Source organism: Physella acuta, unplaced genomic scaffold (genome assembly GCF_028476545.2).
Source record: "Physella acuta isolate Inbredline_101_S28 unplaced genomic scaffold, ASM2847654v3 ptg001283l, whole genome shotgun sequence".
NCBI classification, from domain to species: Eukaryota; Metazoa; Mollusca; class Gastropoda; family Physidae; genus Physella; species Physella acuta.
Genome location: NW_026732798.1, coordinates 897,287 through 918,676, shown reverse-complemented (window position 1 = coordinate 918,676; position 21,390 = coordinate 897,287). Strand labels below are relative to the sequence as shown.

General features: G+C 35.1%; 1 protein-coding gene across 1 annotated transcript; it reads right to left on the bottom strand.

The window, feature by feature from the left end:
• Nucleotides 1-5,874: 5,874 nt before the first annotated feature.
• Nucleotides 5,875-20,789, bottom strand: LOC131958003 (ATP-dependent translocase ABCB1-like). The gene is made up of 26 exons (XM_059322879.1): nucleotides 20,665-20,789; nucleotides 20,441-20,562; nucleotides 19,601-19,772; nucleotides 18,297-18,468; nucleotides 18,132-18,193; nucleotides 17,821-17,845; nucleotides 17,621-17,701; nucleotides 17,311-17,435; nucleotides 16,995-17,166; nucleotides 16,432-16,545; nucleotides 16,036-16,146; nucleotides 14,695-14,820; nucleotides 14,356-14,559; nucleotides 14,097-14,272; nucleotides 13,693-13,872; nucleotides 13,207-13,247; nucleotides 12,497-12,606; nucleotides 12,179-12,349; nucleotides 11,676-11,780; nucleotides 11,111-11,188; nucleotides 9,446-9,687; nucleotides 9,023-9,185; nucleotides 8,046-8,243; nucleotides 7,615-7,821; nucleotides 6,324-6,470; nucleotides 5,875-6,090 (listed from the first exon to the last, which is right to left on the bottom strand). The coding sequence occupies exons 1-26, from the start codon at nucleotides 20,787-20,789 to the stop codon at nucleotides 5,875-5,877; spliced, it is 3,645 nt and encodes a 1,214-aa protein (XP_059178862.1).
• Between the last annotated feature and the right edge of the window lie 601 nt (nucleotides 20,790-21,390).

Below are 21,390 nucleotides of genomic sequence, written 5' to 3'. Positions count from 1 at the left end.
TTTGGTTTACTTTTTTCATTCTCCACGAGTCTTCTCTTCTCAGGATCTTTTCCATTTGCGATAAGGGTCACTTATATGAAGAAAAGCACGGGTCAACAACATGAATAAATAAAACGGGAGTGATCTCCCCTAAATTTTCTCTTAAATTCCTATGTAACAGAAACGGGGTTGGTACTTTAAGTGCAATCGGGCTTTAGCAATGTTTTTTGCTATTTTTTAAATATTTTTTAATGAAACAGAATCGATCGGAAAAACGAATAGCAAACCAAATAACCGTAAACAATGTGTGCATAAGTGAGCGTAAAGCTAGTATATTATAAAAGAAAATGTTATCAATTTTTTTTAAAGTTAATTAAACATCTAGCTAAGTCACATTGTATGCCCACGGTGCATTGTCATCGAGTCTTAAAAATAACTTACTTGATTATGATGAAAGATCCAACTGAATTAAATAAATTAAAAACGACTAAAATGAGTGATAAGAACTGAGAACAACGACTAGGTATAACACACAGTGAATTAGATTAGACCACCAAGGGCTTCTACTCAGCTGTCACCGGCAACTATATGCGTTATTCACAGTAGGCATTTAAACTGTCAAATGTCGCGTGCACCCTGTGTAGTACGTAATGATCAATATTTAGATATTAATTTTATAACCTTTTGCCATCAATACTAATATCACCGCTGTGTAGTTCTGAAAAATGTATTCAATACTTTTTTTCAATCAACAATAACCTTAAGTGTTAAGTTTAGCCACGTTTATGATAATCAATTCAAGGTGAACGCCAAGATGCTTTTTGCTTATCCGCGCACAGTATCGGGGGACTGTAATTAGTAATCTATGTGCATTAAGGAGACAATCAAAATGTTTCGATCTGCTAGTGTTTCTACAACGTAAAACCTTTTTGTTTCCTGTTCTGTAGATCATTAACACATATTTTATAATTTTATATCGGTTAGGCTCAACCTTTTACAATCTACACATACAGAATAGAGGTGAAAGGATTCGGATATGTAAACACTTGTAAAACCAAGTGGGATGTAGTATGGTTCCTTCTTTGTGGACTTTCACGTTTTTAGTTGATTAACATCGTATGCTTATGTGTTACAACTAACACAAAATATGTAACCTACAAATAAATATAATACATCTGAATGACGATTAGCATGTTATTCTTTTTAAAAACCCAGCTTTTCGGGCACTCAAATATTTAGATCATCTGTGAGCTATGAATGTAACATAAGGGGTCATCCATAAATGACGTCACGCTTTTTTTGGAAACTGTTACCTCCTACAATTCTCAGACACCCCCCCAACCCACCCTAAAATTGCGTCACACCTCAGCCTACAACCCCTTCACCTCAAAATTGCAGATGAATTTTTCTTAAAACATCGATATTTTTACAAGTTTTTATTTAACTTTAATTAACTTGCGTCCTCTGTCTGTCGACAGTCTGTCTTTCTGTCTCGATCGAAACGCCCGGGCAAAATTTCGGGCACTTCTGACAGATCCGGTTCAAAGTTGGCACGTGGGTCAAGACATGGAGACAATGAAATCTGACAATTAAATTTGACTTAATTTGATGCCTACTTAATTTTTTATAAATTAATTAAAATTGTGTCCAAATAAGCAGGAAGTCTTATCCAACTATTCCGCAATATTATACGCGCTACGTCATGTTAGTTAGGTGCGCAATGGTTTTTAGTCATGCAACTCTATTGTAAATTTTAAAAATTAAAGTAATGAAATAATTTAAAAACAACGTTTTAATAACATGCTTTTATGTAATAATGCACTAAAAAGTAGTTAATAAATGTTACACTACTATTTTAATAACTATAAAGAAAAGCGTGGGTCTCTTCCTAAATATTAGTAAAGGTATTATTGTGCAAAAGTGGGACGCCACAAAATCTTAACCCATCCCCCTCATCACAGACCGTCACAAAATTACGGACCCCTATCCCCCTTTGAGTGTGTCGTAATTTATGTACGACCCCTAACTTGAGGCTAAGAATAAGTAGTCATCGCACAACCCAGAAAAAAAAATACTTTAATATTTTTTTTTAACATTAGTGTTTAGTCCGCCTCAGGTTTCGGTTGATATGGTTAAAACAACTAACATAAGCCAAGGGATTAACACATACGTTTGAAAATATAAAAAAATACGTACAGTTTCGTTTAAAATATAATGGCCTTAATTCAAGAAAATGAAAGACGATTCACAGAGTTAAAGAAAATGAATTTTAAAAATAAATGTTATAAATTATGTAAAAATCCTTTTTCATTAAATGTAAAATAAAACATTTCTAATTTTAAACAGAAGACACAAACTGTAATTTATTTTTAACGACTTTTCATAAAGGATCAAAAGACGCGATTAATTAATACGGAACAATAAGTAATGGCTATATTTTATGTGTCGGTAACATGTGTTTCATAAATCTACTGAGCTCTAATAGTGTGTAAAACACCAAGCCTGGCTGATGAGCTAGCTTATTGATTGAACGTTGAGTCGTGTAATTGTGGCTCCCATTAAAGTTTTGTCAGGCCTTATCCTAACGACGACATCTGTCATAAAGTATCGCGTTAGCTGTATATTAAAGAGATAATTATGTTTTATTAATTGTGAAGTATAATTCTGGAAAATTAAAAAGCTGCGTCTATATTTAGACCAGAGGTTCCCAAACTTGTTGTCACTGTACCTCCATTGAAAAAAAAACAAAATAATTTTGCGTCACGCAAAATACAATTATGCTCGTGATTCTCCCGTGTCCTGTCCCACAAAATGTATGTATTTCTCTGATTAATATAGTTTTGTTAATTTCGAAAACTTAAGCATTATTTATTTATTTCAATATTGATCTTAAAGCCTAGGATGGAATTAATTGCCTTCGACTTTGGAACAAAATACCAAATACATTGCAAACACTTTAAAGCAGATTTGAAGAGGAGTTATCTGTTTTATTTATAATAATGTAAACATATCTAAACAGTTTCTCTTCCCCTAGCACTAGCATCCCCCTCCCTAGGGAGATGCTTCTAAGTTTGGAACCCGCTGGCCTAGAGTTTAGCTCTATAACCCTTTACTTTGATATGACGCCACGTGTCTCTAAAGCCAATTAAAATGACAGCTGTACTTTCATGCATGGTTCAAAGGGTCGATTGTTTGACGTATAATAATACAAATGTTAATTAAGCCAAAAGGACTATTCAAGGGTGTTATAACATTGGGCATCAGAAAATTTCACAAATGTTAATAGCGTTTACTTTGAAATATAACTTTACTACACACAGAAACGATTGTTGTTAAATTAACGTGTGAAGTTGTATCCAAGTGTAGTATGTAGAGAGATGTCAGAATAACTCTAAAAATATTGATCATGATCATCATCTTTCCCCGTTCGTGCCAAAGACGCGTGTGGCATATTAAATAGAGTTCGTATGTTTCACTGACCAGGGGGATAATTTAATTGGGGTGTCGCCTAAGATTTAAACTTCATTATTGTTCAAGATTAATTAAACAATTAAAAACTAAATTTATTTGTCCTTGATACCCGTAGCCTAAAAAAATTATTTCTGAAAAAAAAACCTGTTTGTTTTTAAATGGCTACGATGATATGACCGATTTTTAGTGATATGGCGGGTTCGTTTTTTAAAGAGTGTTGTTGTGATGCGACTGACCTTTCACGGCCGTTCAGATGAAATGGGCGTGCTTAGTTCGCTGTTGTCTCGATCAAGTTATTTGTAATATGATTTTTAAATTATCAATGACATTAGTTTAGTTAAAAGCAACAAATAATTTCTTATAGTTTAGAATATCTTTTCAGTATGTTTAGAACAATATTAAATAAAGCAATTCACGTTTTGCTTACTTTTATTATATTCTACTCGATATTCTCAGCGATTAGACCAAAAAATGTACAAAAGGCAAGTTTGCATCAAACTAGCGTCCTTTGTTGAAACTAGACCGGTATTTTTGAATAATACGCAAAAATAACGATTTTAAGTATATATTTCTGAAATGACCATGAAACATTGTTAAATTAACGGAATCACGGTATCGTCGTTTTCGGCAGCCATTATTACCATGTCGACGGTAAAAAAAAGGAGGTCAAGCGACAGGCTAATTTAATCAGCAATATGCTAAGTTCCCCTATCGTGGGTCATGTACTCCCCTCAGAGCAGGTTGGGCTTATCCTAACATAATAGAAAATAAATATTAAGATAAAGATCGTGTGGCAAGATATTCTCTCCTTCGCTTCATGCTAAAACTTTAAGTGTAATGATTTCATTAAACCACTCCCATCCCATCTCACCCACAGATGTTTTATTGCGCGATTGAGTAGCCGTTTAAAACCTCTTGGTTTTAAATCCTAACGCTCCTGAAAGCATGTCCATTGTGTTACTAAATCTCAAAGTTGATCATTTTAGCTTCAACTCTTTCTAATATATAATTTTAAAATTCGTTAAGACAAAATCTATTATTTCATTGTAACGTATTGAAAGTTTACTAGCTTAAGCAAACATTCAGGCTAATTATTTGGAAGCCTTTTTTACATTAAGGAAAAAACCAAATTGTCAAAAATCCGTTTTTTAACTTTTATTATATATAGCAACATTTACAGGGCTTGATCACACAACTCATAAATAAAAGTCACAGAAAATAAAGTCTCAGAAAATAGTCACAGGTAATAAGTCACAAGTAGAACAAAGCTCCAACACGATATCGTCTGAATAGAGATACCAAATAAATTGAAATGTATTAATTTTTTTAAAGTACTAATTTAAAAGAGGTTTTTTTTATATAATTAAAAACGTTCTTAATCAAAATGAAATAAAAGGCTAACCGATCTTTAATATAATCTTTTCCACTATACAATAAAATCATTATACAATCGATAAACAATTTAAAAAATTAGATTGCTACTAACCATGTACACTATAGGATGTACTGTTTTAAATTAAGTTTTATTCAAGATGTATACGAAAATCCAACTGTTTCAGTTAATAATTATTAGACATGTGTGTGTGTGTGTTTTTTTTTAAATACTAATCTTACATTATTGCTCACAGTGAATAAAAGGTCATTAACATGATTTATTTTGCCAACTCTACTTAACTATTTGTTATAAATTACAACACTTGTCACATCACAACGTATGCGATAGAACAAGATGCCTACCCAGAACAAGCATAGACACTGACACAAAGTTAACAATACACTAAGTAGACTGACCAGGCCGACTTCTGAAAGACTTGAGGCGAAAAAAAAATCTTAAGACATTTCTGTCGCAGATAACACCGACAAAACACCAAATACAAATACTCATATACCCTTACTAGCTGCATACCCGTGCTCAGCCACGGTGAATCTTTCTTAAATGTACCAACTTGGAAAAAGAACAAAGCCAAGCACTAACACAAAAGAAAACACAAATGCAACACAAAAACACAATCAACGCAAACACAAACACAAAAAACTACACATACACATTTTGCACATACACGTACACGTACACGTACACGTGCACGTACACGTACACGTATGCAAACGAAAACGAAAACCCAAAAGGCAAAAAAGAACAAACACAACTGAAAACGCACACGGAAACACAAACATAAGTGCAAACAAAAATGCTAACACAAAAGAAAACATAAACGCAAACACAAACTCAAACGCAAACACAAACGCTTTACCAAATGGCTTTTTCACACAAAAGGCCGTGTATTCCAACAATAATGCTCTTACTGATGTCCATACAATCTGCATTCACATTGTTGTTTTCTTTAATAGAAGCATTAGGCATGAGTTGAATTTCTTTTTAATTATATTGATCCGAACTATTTTTTAGTTTATCCGGTCCAAGTTCTAAACCTTGTCATTACATGATCTGTTGGTCTGGGCTTTCATCATACGATACAGCGCCCCACGACTCGCCATCAACTGCTCGTGTGTGCCCAACTCCTGGATCACGCCTTTCTTTAACACTGCGATGCGATCTGCGTTTCTGATGGTACTCAACCTGTGAGCTATGGTGATGCACGTGCGACCTTCTCTGGCCTTGTCCAACGCTTCCAGCACCACCTGGTGATAGGGGTAATTTGATTTAGTCATTTTCGATGTTCAATTTTCTATCCCTGGTGTTATTATATATTATTTTTTAATTAAAAAGTCAGTTAATTAATTAGCATTTGGTAGAATTGAGTCATTTGAATGTGTTCATTTCCAACTGCTAATGGTGTAAGGATATTTCAAAACAAACACACACGTGCATAGCATGTTGACTTGAGATTTTTTTTATTAAAGCAAGTACTCACTTTCTCACTCTCAGTATCCAAAGCTGACGTGGCCTCGTCTAGTAGAAGAATCTTTGGATTTCTCAGCAAAGTTCTCGCGATTGCTACCCTTTGTTTTTGTCCTCCACTTAGTTGTGTTCCTTTATTCCCCACATTTGTTTCGTAGCCCTAGAGTTGACATTTTAACTTTAACAAACAACTTGCACGAATGTTCAGTTTACAATCGCTAACATTTAGTTTTACTTTTGTTAGGTACAAATTTCAATACCACATGTTGTGTCCACAAGGCCACGTATCCTAACGATGAAATTGGAGGATGTTAGAATTTCTCTTATAATTGTTTAGTTTGATAAATGTATCGTTGGTTTTTAAATAAAAAGTACATTCGGCATATGAATAGATAATGTGGTCAGTGCTATGCTCATCCGCTTTTGCTTTTCTCAACATGAGTCAAATAGAGATATGAGCTGGGTGGACTCAGGGACGTTCTTCTACGGACATGAACTCGTATTTAACTTTGAGGCTCTTGGGTTAACTGTCATATGCTCTACTTTCCGACCACGTCGTCTAACAAAATAACTGTATCTTGTTTGTGTTAATGCTTGGGGGAACGCCTGTGAACATCAAAGCCTCTAATACATTTCTAGCTCAGCCAGATATAACTAGAGTGTTATCCCAGCTAGAATTTAAGTTGAGGTTGTATATTCTTATAGAAAGGGAAGTAAGACCAAAAACACCTACACTACAGACAGTCTAAAACTTAATTTGTTGTACAGATGTGTAAACCATTAATAAGTGGTAACTAACTCACGGAGGGCAGAGATACCATATTTTCCGAGGGCATAGAGGACAGAGAATGTATAGATTCAACAAGTGCGGAGACTAAGGAAACTCATCGAGGGCAGAGACTGTATAAGCTCACCGAGGACAGAGACTGTATAAACTCACCGAGGGCAGAGACTGTATAAACTCACCGAGGACAGAGACTGTATAAACTCACCGAGGGCAGAGACTGTATAAACTCACCGAGGGCAGAGACTGTATAAACTCACCGAGGACAGAGACTGTATAAACTCACCGAGGGCAGAGACTGTTTAAACTCACCGAAGGCAGAGACTGTATAAACCCACCGAGGGCAGAGACTGTATAAACTCACCGAGGGCAGAGACTGTATAAACTCACCGAGGACAGAGACTGTATAAACTCACCGAAGGCAGAGACTGTATAAACTCACCGAGAGCAGAGACTGTATAAACCCACCGAGGACAGAGACTGTATCAACTCACCGAGGAAAGAGACTGTATAAACTCACCGAGGGCAGAGACTGTATAAACGTGTGTATGTTAGCTGTCCGAGCTGCCTCTATGATCTCCTCCATGCCCACCTCCCTCGTGTTGTCCCCGTAAGCGATGTTCTCAGCCAGACTTCTGTCGAACAGGACTGGTTCTTGTGACACCAGGCCGATTTGCATACGCAGCCATTGAACGTTAAGGTCAAGGATGTTGTGATTATCCAAAAGCTGAAATTTCGTTTAGTCTTTTAACCTTTCTTTATCTTAATATTCTAAAGCATCGATTTAACTTTTGAGTTTTTCTATAAAAATATATTCGGTTTTTATGCTATCAAAACAATGTTTAACTACTCTAAAATATAAAATATTAACAATAAGGCTAATAACTAAACTGACCAATATCGCTACTTACACTGATGCGACTTGCAACAAAATACACTGACGCTACTTACAATGCTGCCCTCCTGGGCGTCATAAAATCTCTCTATTAGTTGCACTATTGTGCTTTTCCCACATCCGCTTCCACCCACCAACGCCAGCGTTTGTCCGGGGCGAACTTCTAGGTCAAGGCCATTTAATACCTGAACTTCTTTTCGCATGGGATACCGGAAGCGAATTCCATTAAACTGAAGTGTGCTTTTGAAGGCACCCTATCGAAATAAAATATTCTTGTATTGACAACTTTGAAAAAGGGATAAAGTAACAATGTATTATTTATTTATAGTAAAATATTGTAGTACTAATCATTCAGTGCATTAAAAGGTTAAACAGAAACAAACATAGTATGCAAGATATCACTAAAGATGAATTAAATACACACAGCTTTCATATTTCCTCAGTCAGGCAATAATCATCATTAAACCCTAGTCGGGATCGCTGCTGCTTTGCTGCTCTCTGTAGTTTTAAAATGGGCAGCTAATTCCAATTTAACGCCAAACATCCAGTGACGCTTTCAGTGTTTCTTCCAGACTTTTTTCTTCGGTGGGGTGGGGGGCACTTTATATTTTCGGGGGAGGGGGGGGGGGGGCGGACATCGTATAAAGTATATATTTTCTATTTAATTTCCATTTTGTTCGTGGAGATGCCTGGTAGAAGCTATGGACGCCTTTACCTTCCCTTCCTTTCACAGTGCTTGGGATATTGTTTCGGAAAGGCCGTTAATACATGTGACATGCGAATACAATCGCAATTGTTTTATTGCTTTGACTATTCTCAGTAGATTATCAGTTGGACGAATCATAATCGGTATCATTTTACTGCCTTCATTATTTATTCGATCTCTGTATGAGATCACAATGAGCCTACATAGACATCTCATTTCCAGGACCTGGATTCTTCTCCGGAGGTCTGGTTTTTTAGTCAATGCTTGGCACTTATTTAAAAAACACAACACAAAAATAAGGAAATATCATCACAACAGAAAACAAACCTCATCAAGTTTCACAGATCCCCCTTGACTGTCCGCCACGCTAGGAGCGCTGTCCACCGAGGTGAAGATGGTCTGGGCCGCCAGTCTGGCGAGTGTGGTGTCTGGTATCTGTACCATGATCCTTGTCAGGGCGAACACAGACACCGTCACAAACGAGAAAACTCTGCAAGACAAAAAAAAAGTCATATTCCTTTGAAAAACATAGCAACATAGCAAATAGAATCTGAATAAATAATAGACTTTGTACTTTTATGCCTAAGATAAATTGGTCATTTTTTTTATTTGCTGACCATAATAAACAACATAAATGTTGAGAAAGAAATAAAAGCGCTACGACCGGAAAATTTCAGAAGTGATGTTTGCGATACCATTTATGACATTTGTGCTCACTATTTACTGTTACACAAAAAGATAAAATCTTACCGTATCATATCATAAAATGGCAACTCCCCTGTCTGGACTAGAAGGTACCCACACTCAAACATCACACAGAAGGAAAAGTATGGCATCATCATGAAGAACCCGTACATGATCCCACTACAAATGATGTCACCACTAAACGTGTGTGGCGCCTTTTCCAGTCTGGTGGCGAACATCTGGTAGAATTTCTGCTCCAATGTCAGGGCTGCTACAGTCCGAATGTTCGAGATGGTTTGGATGGCGTGCTAGAGAAATGGGCAGTTCGATAAAGCAACTTGTCCAAGACAATTAAAATTATATTTGCCTTTATAATATTGAATACATGATAAATTTAGAAGACCTTTTCGTTCGACATACTTCTTCCGTCTTAATTATGAGTTTACGATATTTTGAGTTTGAAAGTACGGCTAGCCAAATTATCCTACCTTAATTTACTTACCGCTACAGCTTCTTCTAAAGCTTTGTTGGTCTTGTCTGATATACGACTGGTTAAGACTATTTGTATCCTCCCGCTATTTAATCGTTGTAAATAATGTTAGAAGGAGAGAAATACATATAACCACTACAAAAACAAGCGATGATAATATTTACTTTAGAGAATGTCATTTCGTTAGATAATTACATTCATTAGAATACAATAAAATTTAGATGATTAACGTTTATTATAAATTTTTGTCTAGATTTTTTGTGTCCGTGATAATGCATGATGAAAATTTATTCTGGCAACAACTAAGCTAACTAAAATGAAAACATTTTACATAGATGAAGTACCTGAAGATAACGGTTGGTGCAAATGCCACGATGACGAACGCTAACTTCCAGGAATAGTAGAAGGCGAACCCCAAGGCAATCACAATCCCAGAGATTGAGTTGATGGTCATCCCTATGGCGGAAGTGAAAGTCTGCCACGTACGTAATTAAAATGTAATTATTATTTTACTTTATTTTATTTCAGACATTAAGTGTTTTTCATTATTATGTTAGGTGGTAAAACTTTGGTATGGGTTTTTAACCTAAATTTGTTTGAAAACCCTCATTGAATATAAGTTATTTAAATATTGAGGTAAAATGCCACCCTTTTCACATGTCAGGTTCTACGTAGGGAATGTCATTACCTCTTGAACTCTGGAAGCTTGTGTTGCCAGCCTTGTAGTCAGCACTCCAGTGGCGTTCCTCGGGTCATCAAACCAACATATTTTCTTTTTTTTTAAATATATTTTAAATACAATTTAACATATCTTATCGATATTTAATTTTGAATTATGTCTATCAATTAACTCAAAACTTACTATTTTTTAAAAATCCAAATAGGCCTACATAGTTAGAGCAATGTTTCTTTTTGGAATATATTTAATTTTGAAATATGTCTATCAATCAACTCTAAACCTTTTGACATAGTATTTAAAAAAAAATACAAATACATAGCTAGATCAATGTTTCTTTCCGGAAACTGTCCGCCCAACCCCAATCCCCCTGACTGAATAAAAACAATAGATAAGACGAAAATATATACTTATAATTAACCGACCTCTTCCTCCATTCCTAATCAACAGATTTTATCCAACACAAATGTCTTCCTCATTAACTATAATTCTAGGTTAAATCAATTCATAACTAAAACATCCCAAAAGGACAAGTTTACATTGACTCAATAAAATCAAAATCTACCTGTCGAAGAGATGACCGAAAGAAAATGTCCCTTAATCGAGTCGTTAAAGACTCCCCAGAAACAGCAAACATGGAGTCCTGCCAAATTATGATTAGCGCATGTTTCATTATCTCAATTTAAGAACAAACAACTATCAAAATAAGCTATCAACATTGAATGAATGCCAAAACAATGCACAGTTTCCTACAGAGTTTCATTAAGTTACCATTAGGTGGATATTTTAAACAATTTTATTCATTGCTATCTATTCTTATTAAGCTCAATGTGGAAATTTGTCTTTTACAATATTTTGTGTGTTACTTATTGTCCACTGACGAACTCTGTTTAGGGTACTAACTTGAAAAAGAAAAATTCTTCTATGAAAATTGTCTCGATGGCGCTGCAGATTTAAAACAAATAATTGGTTTTACACGCAAAGCTTTCTCGGTGAATTGCAGGATTTTTTTACAAGTTGCTCTTCATTAAAATAATTCCGATGAAGTTCAAAATTTTAAAGACTTATATTGTCGTTTCTGTAAATAATTCTCAATGTTAAAGATTTTAAAAAAAATTAATTTGTCTTACTTGTAAAACTTTCCCCATGAAGTTCATGATCCCCAACCCGACAACTAGAAGACATAAGGTGTTGAGAGAATTCTCTTGCTCTTGTTTGTCGGGATAAGACAAGATCTGAATAAGGTAAAAAGTTGTTTTTTTTTAAAATTGTGCGTGTCAAAATTTATGAAACAATAAAATTCAAAGTAAAAGGTTGATTAAACAAGTTCAACATAATAAGCGTTGTCAAGCTCGTTCAGCAAACCTAGTTTGAAGAGCAACGAACAGTTTGAGCATCAAATAAATGGTATATGTAACCAAATTATTTTATCACATCTTGTAGATGAAGTAGATGAAACAATCGAGTAACAATATGTAAATGTTAATGGAATAATCCGAAAGTAAAATCGGTACTTTTTCCAAAATGTGTCACTGGTTAAACCATACTTTACTTAGCTTTAACGTAAACGACAGCAACTGTAGCAATAGTTTTAACAAGCTATTAAAAGGCAGGCACATAACATGGTAACAACCTTAGAGAACTGGGCTAACAGGTTTGACCAAAGTGGCATCACAGCCCCACTGATGATACTGGCCAGTGTTCCAAAGAGGATGAAAATCCATTCAGGGGAGTTAAGTTTGATCAAGCGTGAGAACATGTGTCTAGTTGACATGGGTTTACTTCCTTGAATGTTTTCTTTGCCCTATAAAATGGTTTTTTTAATGAATTTCTTATCATTTATTACTAATAAGATTTTATTGATGCTAATTCAATTAAATTAATAAAATTAATAAATATTATCTTTTTTATATTATTGGGTACGACCACAGAAAGACGTAGATATACCTACTTTTTGATCGGGTGAAATGTGAGTGAGTTTAACGGACAGCTGGTCGTCGATCAGTTGAGCTGGTTGATTATCTGGGTGGTCACACTTCATTGATTCATCATTCTGTTTCACTTAAGGCAGATTAAAATTTACTTTACTCTTCTTAACTTAAAAATATCTCAGTTGACAAAACATATAGTTTAGTTTTAAATTAATCTTTTGATTTAAATAGAGATGCAATAATAACATGCAGTGAAAAAGGATTTATGACAATGTTGAGTGTAGGATTTGGTGCACATTTAACCTAAGATATGATATATTTGGCCCAACCCCACCTCAAATAGCTTTGTATAAGCTTTCGATAGACAACCACTACACCTATTATATAACACTAAAAGAAGATAAAATAGTGTATTAAAATGTTTGAAAAAGAACATTTTATGGATCGCATTATTTTCAGACACAATCACAACTGTTTATTTATGGTTCAGAAAAGACAATAGTAAATGTCAAACATCCAACCCTTCTGGCTACACAACTTTAACAACAATAAATGGTAAACAAGAAATTAAAGTAAGTGTAATTTAACTTCAGTCTGAACTAGTCCTCTGATCATTAAATCACCGTATAACTAATAAACAATAATATTATGAAAAAAGTATACAATCTAATAAAAAAAATTTACGATATACATAAAAAAGTTAATGCTATACATTAAGGAAGATACTCACTTTGTTGCATCTGATCAGCAGCAAAGATAAAATAAGTCTTACTATAAATAAACAAGCGAAAAAATATAATACATTTTAAGATATTATTCTCACAGCGAAAACTGAAGATGTGCCACTTTAAAAAATTCTAGTCCCCCAAGTTTAATCTATGGTAGCTTTATTAGACATGTAACGAACTTTGTCTAAAATTGCGTTATACTAATTCTTAGTCTATAAACAATATGTTGTTATTCTTAATCACTAAAAATAGTGAAGTCTGCTGACGAAGTTATTGTATTGTACTTGTTTATGCCTATTATTTTCTACCCCCCTCGTCGCTGTGTTCAACAAATACAAATTTTCAGTATTAAAATTATTTTTAAACAAACGTAATTAAGTCATTAATTAAGATTTAAATATCTGTATCAGCAAGCACTGGAAAAATTAAGCATACAATTAAGTTTGACCTATGAAGAAACGAGGTTGATATAATCTCTAATAAAATACCCTCCGTATAACGAAGATCTGACCTGTGAAGAAACGAGGTTGTAGTAAACTCCCCGTTTGTCCATCAGCTCCGTGTGGGTGCCCACCTCCACCACTCGACCTTTGGACAGCGTCACTATCTTGTCAGCGTTACGAATGGTCGAAAGTCGATGAGCGACGATAATCGTTGTTCGGCCTTTACTGACCCTGAGAAATTATTTGGTCAGCGCAGACAATCGCATGAATCATACTTGACTACCAAAGTAAAATTACTATTTTATAAATTTACAGAAAACAATGATGAAAGCAATGTATCTTCTTTCCGCGAGTTGTTAATCAGCTGTTTTGTTAACTTATCTTCCCCTAAGCTTATTGTACACAAGTTTAACTAAATTTTGTTGTAAGCAGATTGTGCGCAACATTACAATACCTTATCTAGAGCATCTTGTACGATGGCCTCACTCTCAGTGTCCAGTGCTGAGGTCGCCTCGTCCAGCAAAAGAATTTTTGGGTCCTTGACCAGAGCTCGGGCGATGGCGATTCTCTGTTTCTGTCCTCCACTTAGTTGGGCGCCATGTTCGCCTACATACGTCTCGAATTGCTAAAAAATATTTCAGATTTTAAACATTTGTTAATTGATTTAACGCAGATTGCAATATACAGACTATACGGTGGTTATCTTACATTAGGTAGCTTCATAATAAAGTCATAGGCGTTGGCCATTTTGCTTGCTTGAATGATGTCTTCCATGCTTGCATCCTTCAGACCGTACCGGATATTTTCGGCGATTGTCGTAGCAAAGAGTACCGGTTCTTGGCTGACTAGACCAATGTGCTGACGTAACCATCGGAGGTTTAAGCTCTCAATGTCATGGCCGTCAATTAATATCTGTTGTATAAATTATTTTTTTTTTAAATTCTATTTCAACATGCCTAAATGTATTGGGTGCTTCATGTATTCTTTAGTCCTATGTTATTGAGTGTCTAACTGTCCAGTGTTTTGGTATTTTCCCAATTTACTTACCTGACCAATATTCGGTTTGTAAAACCGCAATAAGAGTTGTATAACTGTAGACTTCCCTGAGCCGCTAGCACCAACCAAGGCAACAGTTTGACCTTTAAGGGCATGAAGGTCAATACCACACAACACCTACAGAGTTTCCAGTAATGAAAATATAAAATGTTTTTATTTGATATTTTTACAAGTTTTGCAAATAGTTTTCCTGTCGGAATTTTTTTTTTACCAGGAAAGTGACGCCTTTATAAGTGACTTAAGTGCACTTTGTCTACGCACTTTGTCTCAATTAGTTATTGCCCATTATTAACCTTAGAGCAAAGTAGATTTTAGCCTATTTATACAGTTTTTAGTAGAGATCTCGTTAAATAAGTATATCGCCCAAGGTTCTATGTGTTAGCTTATTTGAAAAAAGAACATAAATAATATATGATATTCATGTATATTATGGAAACGTATTAACCTCATAATTGCAAATGAAGTTCTGGATTAGAATGGTAGAACTAAGCTGATAAGTATTTAAAATAGCTGAGTGAGTAGAATTATCTAATTATATTTTTAGGGTTTTAATGTATATTGTAGGCTGTAGTGTTTTTTTTTGCGGGGTGGGGTGTGGTGTTGTGGTTATGTTGTTGGTTACGTTCGGAGCGTGAGGTGACCTGTGGATTCGGGTTTTTTTTTTGGGGGGGGGGGGGGTTGTGTTTGGTTGAGTTTGTGTGCTTTAAGGCGTAAAGCGAGGTGGTGTGTTTTTTCACCCACTGCGTTTTATGATGCTCTGTTAAGTGAAACATGAGAATGGTGTGGGATTAGTGATTGGGTGTGGATGCTGATGTTGCTGGGGTGAGCTTTGGTTTATGCCATTTGAGGTAGTGGAGATATGTGGTATTTGTAACAGAGGTGATGTTGGGTGTGAAACGGGTGTTATGGGATTTTGTTTGTGGTTCATGGTGTCTTCCAGTAAGGGTTTTGGTTGCGCCTATTAAAAATTTCCGCTTCTTTTATCCCTTTCTATAAATTCATTTTAATATCACATTTTGTAAAATTAATATTTATTTCACTAGAAATTGCAAAGAATTGTTGATTTATGTTAAGTGCCAATCTTTTCTATCCTTCAAAAGTACATTGAAAAGTTCATGGGTATTCAGCTCGTATTAAGTTAATAGCTTCATTAATATGTTAAACAGATATGATAACCCACATTGTTTTTAAGTTATTAACAGTTTTATTGTTTGAAATTTGTTAAATTTTATGAAAATATTTCATAACACAGTAAAATATATTTTAAAATACAAAATCATACGGATTCAGCTTAGTTTTTAAGATGTGAATATATGAAAAATGTCCGAGTACCTGTAACCCAGGTCTTGATGGGTAAGAGAAACAAATATTTTGGAACAGAATTTCACCATTTACTTGCGCCGGCATTTCACCTTCTGCAGAGCTGCTGTCACACAACGATTTCTGCAAAGCATATCAAAGTATTGCTTATTCGTGTAAAAAAAGTAAATTTTAAAAGATTTTTTTTTAATTTGTAAGTAAATATGTTTTTTTTTTAATTTACTATGAAATATAAACGATGGAGAGATAAAATTAAGATAAAAAATTAAATTAAACAAAAAACACTGAATAGTATGTGTTTAAAACAAGTAAAGTAAATGTCTTATATTTGTATCAAAATATTTTTTAGAAATATATGTCTGAATCGCATTTTTATTCGATAACAAACTAACATGAAATCGACCTCACCTTATCAATAACTTGATAAACCTTGACTGCCGCAGCCATTGCAACGTAGATACCGTTTGTTGCAGGAATAGCATAACCTAAATACAGACCACTGATGACGGTGGAGCAAAACACCTGGAACATTCACGAAGCTTAATTATTTTACATCAAATATGTTTTACTATTTTCTAAACGATATTGTTTTACACAAAATAGGTTTTATTATTTTTTACGATATAGTTTTACCTCAAGAAGTTTTACTATTTTCTAAATGATATTTTTTTACATCTAATGTTTTACTATTTTCTACTATATTGTTTTAAATGAAGTATGTTTTAATATTTTCTAAACGTTTATAGAAAGTCACATCGAATGATTGTTGTGTACTTGGGATGAGCCCTTTCTGTCATGTGGTATGAATTTGTTGTAAAGTTCTCGCAATAATTTGTTGAAGTCAAAGAGAGGAGTGAAACGTGCCGCATCCCGTTTTCAAAACTGACCTTCTTCTACACTTTAAAATAATGTTTCCCATCGAAGTCTTTGAAAGTTGGAAATTCAAAAACTTCAAGCAACGGACTACTCACCACAACTGTGGAAGTCACTGTGTACTCGCCACTTCTGATCAGCTGACCGCCGTAGTAGAAGCCCAGCGCATAGCTTAAGTAAAATCCGCACCAAAGTATTCCATGTCCTATGCCGTTTATAATCCCTTTTTGCACTCCGTATTTGTGGGCGTGTATTAAGTTTTCGTGATATCTTACGTAGAAATAAATACAAGATTTAGTTGCCCAATGACTCAAATTCAAATAAAACTAGATGTATATATATATATATATATATATATATATATATATATATATATATATATATATATATATATATATATATACGATGACTTACCTCTTTGCCTCCATTTCCTCCCCACCAAAAGCCACGACTGTCCTTATGTTGGAGAAAGCTTGTTCAGCCACAACCCCAGCCCTGGCGTAAGCCTCTCTCTCCTTCAAGCTGGTTTTACCAATACTCTGTTGATGGAAACAAAGTTTTAAGCTACATGGCAGTTAATGAACACAATATCTTTCAATCGATTAGCCGCATCTCGTTTAAATTAACCAGTTTTTGCCACCTTAGTCATTTACACAGTGAACAGTTGACTAAGTGACCAATCAAAATGGCCACATGACTCACCCTTATAGGCCACATGACTCACTCTGCTAGCCTCATGATCCAAGCTATTGGCCACATGGCCCAGCCTGTTAGCCACATTACTCAACCTATCAGCCTCACTCTGCTGGCCAAATGACATACCTTTTGGCCACATGACTCACCCTATTGGCCACACGACTCACTCTGCTGGTCACATGACACACCGTTTGGTAACATGACTTACCTTTTGGCCACATGACTCACCCTATTGGCCACACGACTCACTCTGCTGGTCACATGACAAACCGTTTGGTAACATGACTTACCTTTTGGCCACATGACTCACCCTAGTGGCCACACGGCTCACTCTGTTGGCCACATGACACACCCGTTTGGTAACATGACTTACCTTTTGGCCACATGACTCACCCCATTGGCCACATAACTCACTCTGCTGGCCACATAACACACCTGTTTGGTAACATGACTTACCTTTTGGCCACATGACTCACCCTATTGGCCACACGACTCACTCTGCTGGCCACATGACACACCAGTTTGGTAACATGACTTACCTTTTGGCCACATGACTCACCCTATTGGCCACACGACTCACTCTGCTGGCCACATAACACACCTGTTTGGTAACAGGACTTACCTTTTGGCCACATGACTCACTCTGCTGGCCACTTAACTCAACGTATCGGAAAAATAACTCACCCTGTTGACACATGACTCACCCTATTGGCTACAGCTGCTCCACCAATAAGAACGGGGAAGGCGCTCAACATCACAAATGAAAGCTTCCAACCGAAAATGAAAACGATGATTAAGCTGATAATACCGCAGGAGAACCATTGTGCGGCCATGGGTAAGTTTGTTTCTATAGCTCTGTAGATCAGATTTACGTCTCTGTGGAAGGGGCGGGGTGGGTGATAGGTGGTAAATTTAGCCGACTATAAACTTTTAATATTCAGTATGGTAAAAATTTATTTAAAGCTAGAAAGCAGTAAATATCCTTTTTCGAGGTTTAAATTTCCGTTTTCAAACACTCTATCACATATTATTATATTTTATTTAAGGATTATTTTATTTTATTTTTACAAACATGTTTGAGGGTTGGTGGCTAATCTTTTTTATTAATGTAACCCACTTCTAATGAAACTTTCCGTTCACTTTTTAATCTAATTAAATATTAGATTAGACATTAAAATTAGATACAGCGTAATTTAAATGAATAACAAAAAGATAGAAAAGATTAAGTACGAGCCAAATGTGGTAAAGTGCTGGCCACTCCACAGATGACGACGGACTACACTTTATCACATATTTTAATCGTTTAAAAGGGTGGCTTCATTTAAGCCAAGTTGAATGCTGTTTGTTGTAAGAAATGTGATAGTTTTTAAGCGTAAATTTCTGTACACCTAGAGAGGTCTACTGATTTGTTTTATGTTGTATGCACTATTTTAGTAAAAAAACTTACTCAGCCAACAAGCTGACAAATCTTCTGATTAGATATATTGCTTTTATTTGTAATTCTACTCTCTCGTCTTACCATAAAGTCTCCTGATAAGGTATATTGATTGAGGAAGTAATCTTACTCGGTCATTCTACCTGATTTGGTAGATTGATTATGAACCTAAACCTACTTCGCAATCCTGATATAGTATATTGATTGTGTAATAAAACTTACTCTGTCATCCTACCACATTGATATATTAATTGTGTAACAAAACCTACTCTGTCATCCTACCAGATTTGGTATATTAATTGCGTAACAACACCTACTGATATCCTGCCTGATTTGGTATACTGACTGTGTAACAAAACCTACTATGTCATTCTACCACATTTGGTATATTAATTGTGTAACAAAACCTACTCTGTCATCCTACCATATATGGTTTATTAATTATGTAACAAAACCTACTCTGCCAACCTACCAGTGGGTCTCCAGATTTGATAAATTAATTGTGTAACAACACCTACTCTGTCATCCTACCACAATCTGGTATATCTATCAAGAGTGTAAAAAAGAACCTACTCTGTCATCCTAACAGACAAGTCTCCCGTCTTGTGGTCATCAAACCAGGCAATCTCCTGGACAAGGATGTTGGAGAAAAAAGATTTCCTCAGTCGGATCACTTGGCGCTGGGCTGAGACCGTGAACAAAATTTTCTTGGTCGCTCCACACACCCACGCACACACAGACAGACCTGAAACAAGACGGAGTTGGGTCGTGGATAAAACAAGTCATTGTTTAAGAAGTGTAGCTGGCAATTTATAACACACAGAAATCAAGGTAAAATACAATACAGAGTAGGAATGGGTAGATGGTTAAGGATAGGGATATGATTTTGGTTAGTATTATGTTTAGACTTGGTGAAAATGATATGGGTAAAGATAGGTATAATATGTCATCTAAAGTAAGGCGATTACGCAGGATGTTAATGGACTTGGCAGTGCATCTAGTGGCTAATGACGGTGTTTAATATCCTAGACCCAACTAAAACGTGACACATTTCGTCTAAAATTTGGTTTGAATTTCAGTTTTCACTTACGAAAATCTTAATGAAGTCTACAAGTTAGGTTTTATGATTATTCGAGATTATATTCATCCCATTTTTATAGTAGATATAGAGTATGTTGTGCTTGTGTGAATTGTTATGTCACACTTTCTATTCGTTTTTCTTTTTTTTTTCGTTACGTGAATGTTAGACTTTACAATTGTTTCTTATAAAGGTGTAGAAATTTATTTACTTTTACAAATTTCTCTCTTTTCTTAATCTGTCCAGTCTAACAGAATACTTTACATTATATTTGCAACACGTTTTAAAAAACAAACGTATGTCAAAATATGTTTTAATAATTTAATTAGACTTACCAAAGCCTAGAACGAAAATATTCTGGGAATTCCGAAAGATGTCGATTTGCAAACCTTCAGTGAATGTGCTATCATTTGCTGCTTGTAGGCTACCATTAGGGTAAATGCTTTGATTATTATAACTGCAAGTATATTTTTTCATTTGAATAAAATGGAATAAAAATGAGATTATAGAAAAAGTATGTCTTAACGTTTTGAAATATAGTTTTGATACGGTAACTTACTAGTGTCTGCTAGAGTGTGAAGAGGTCAAGTTTACAGAGCTAGCCTTAGCGACGTTGTCATAGTATCCCTGTTCAATGAATGACCCAACAAAATGACCGTACAGGACCACGTTTAGTGTGTGCATCGCGCCGTTTATTACTGCCAGTATAAAACCCACCACCATCATAGCCTTGTCTTTTGTGTCAGCAAACCGAAACTAAAATAATGAACGAGAATGGTCTAGTTAATAGGATTGTAAAGTATTATGTAATCATCCTTTTTTTTTAAATCATTTTTAAAATTCGGCAAGTTATCAAATTATAGTTACATTTAAAAAAATTTAAGCAGTTTGGGAACCATCGATTACACTCATTTTCATTTTGTGTATTGAACATAAGTCGGTGAAAAGCCGTTTAGAATTATTTTATCAATTCAAATATTTTTTTAAACCGCCTTTTCCTTAAAGTCAGCCGCAATTGACAGGGAGAGTAAAACAATGAAAGAACAATTGTTTTCCATGATAAAATACACAATAGTTGTCAAAAGTGTATAGTGTAGTACTGTAATTATATTAAAAATAAAACATCCCTTAACACCATAACACCCTGACTCTACTAATCTAATTTAAAAAGAAAAGCGTTTGCTAAATTACTATTATACGAGAAAAATGGCCCGTTGAGGAAGGATACAACGGGCGCTAGGCTGATAGTGCTGTCTCTTTTCTCTAAACTAAAACCTCCCCACCC

Coding starts and splice junctions, on each gene's coding strand:
- LOC131958003 (XM_059322879.1), bottom strand. CDS start 20,789: ATGCACACACTAAACGTGGTCCTGTACGGTCATTTTGTTGGGTCATTC. Junction 17,702..17,820: donor TGAGTCGTGTGGCCAATAGG/GTGAGTCATGTG, acceptor TCATTTGGCCAG/CAGAGTGAGGCTGATAGGTT. Junction 6,091..6,323: donor TGGATACTGAGAGTGAGAAA/GTGAGTACTTGC, acceptor CCCTATCACCAG/GTGGTGCTGGAAGCGTTGGA.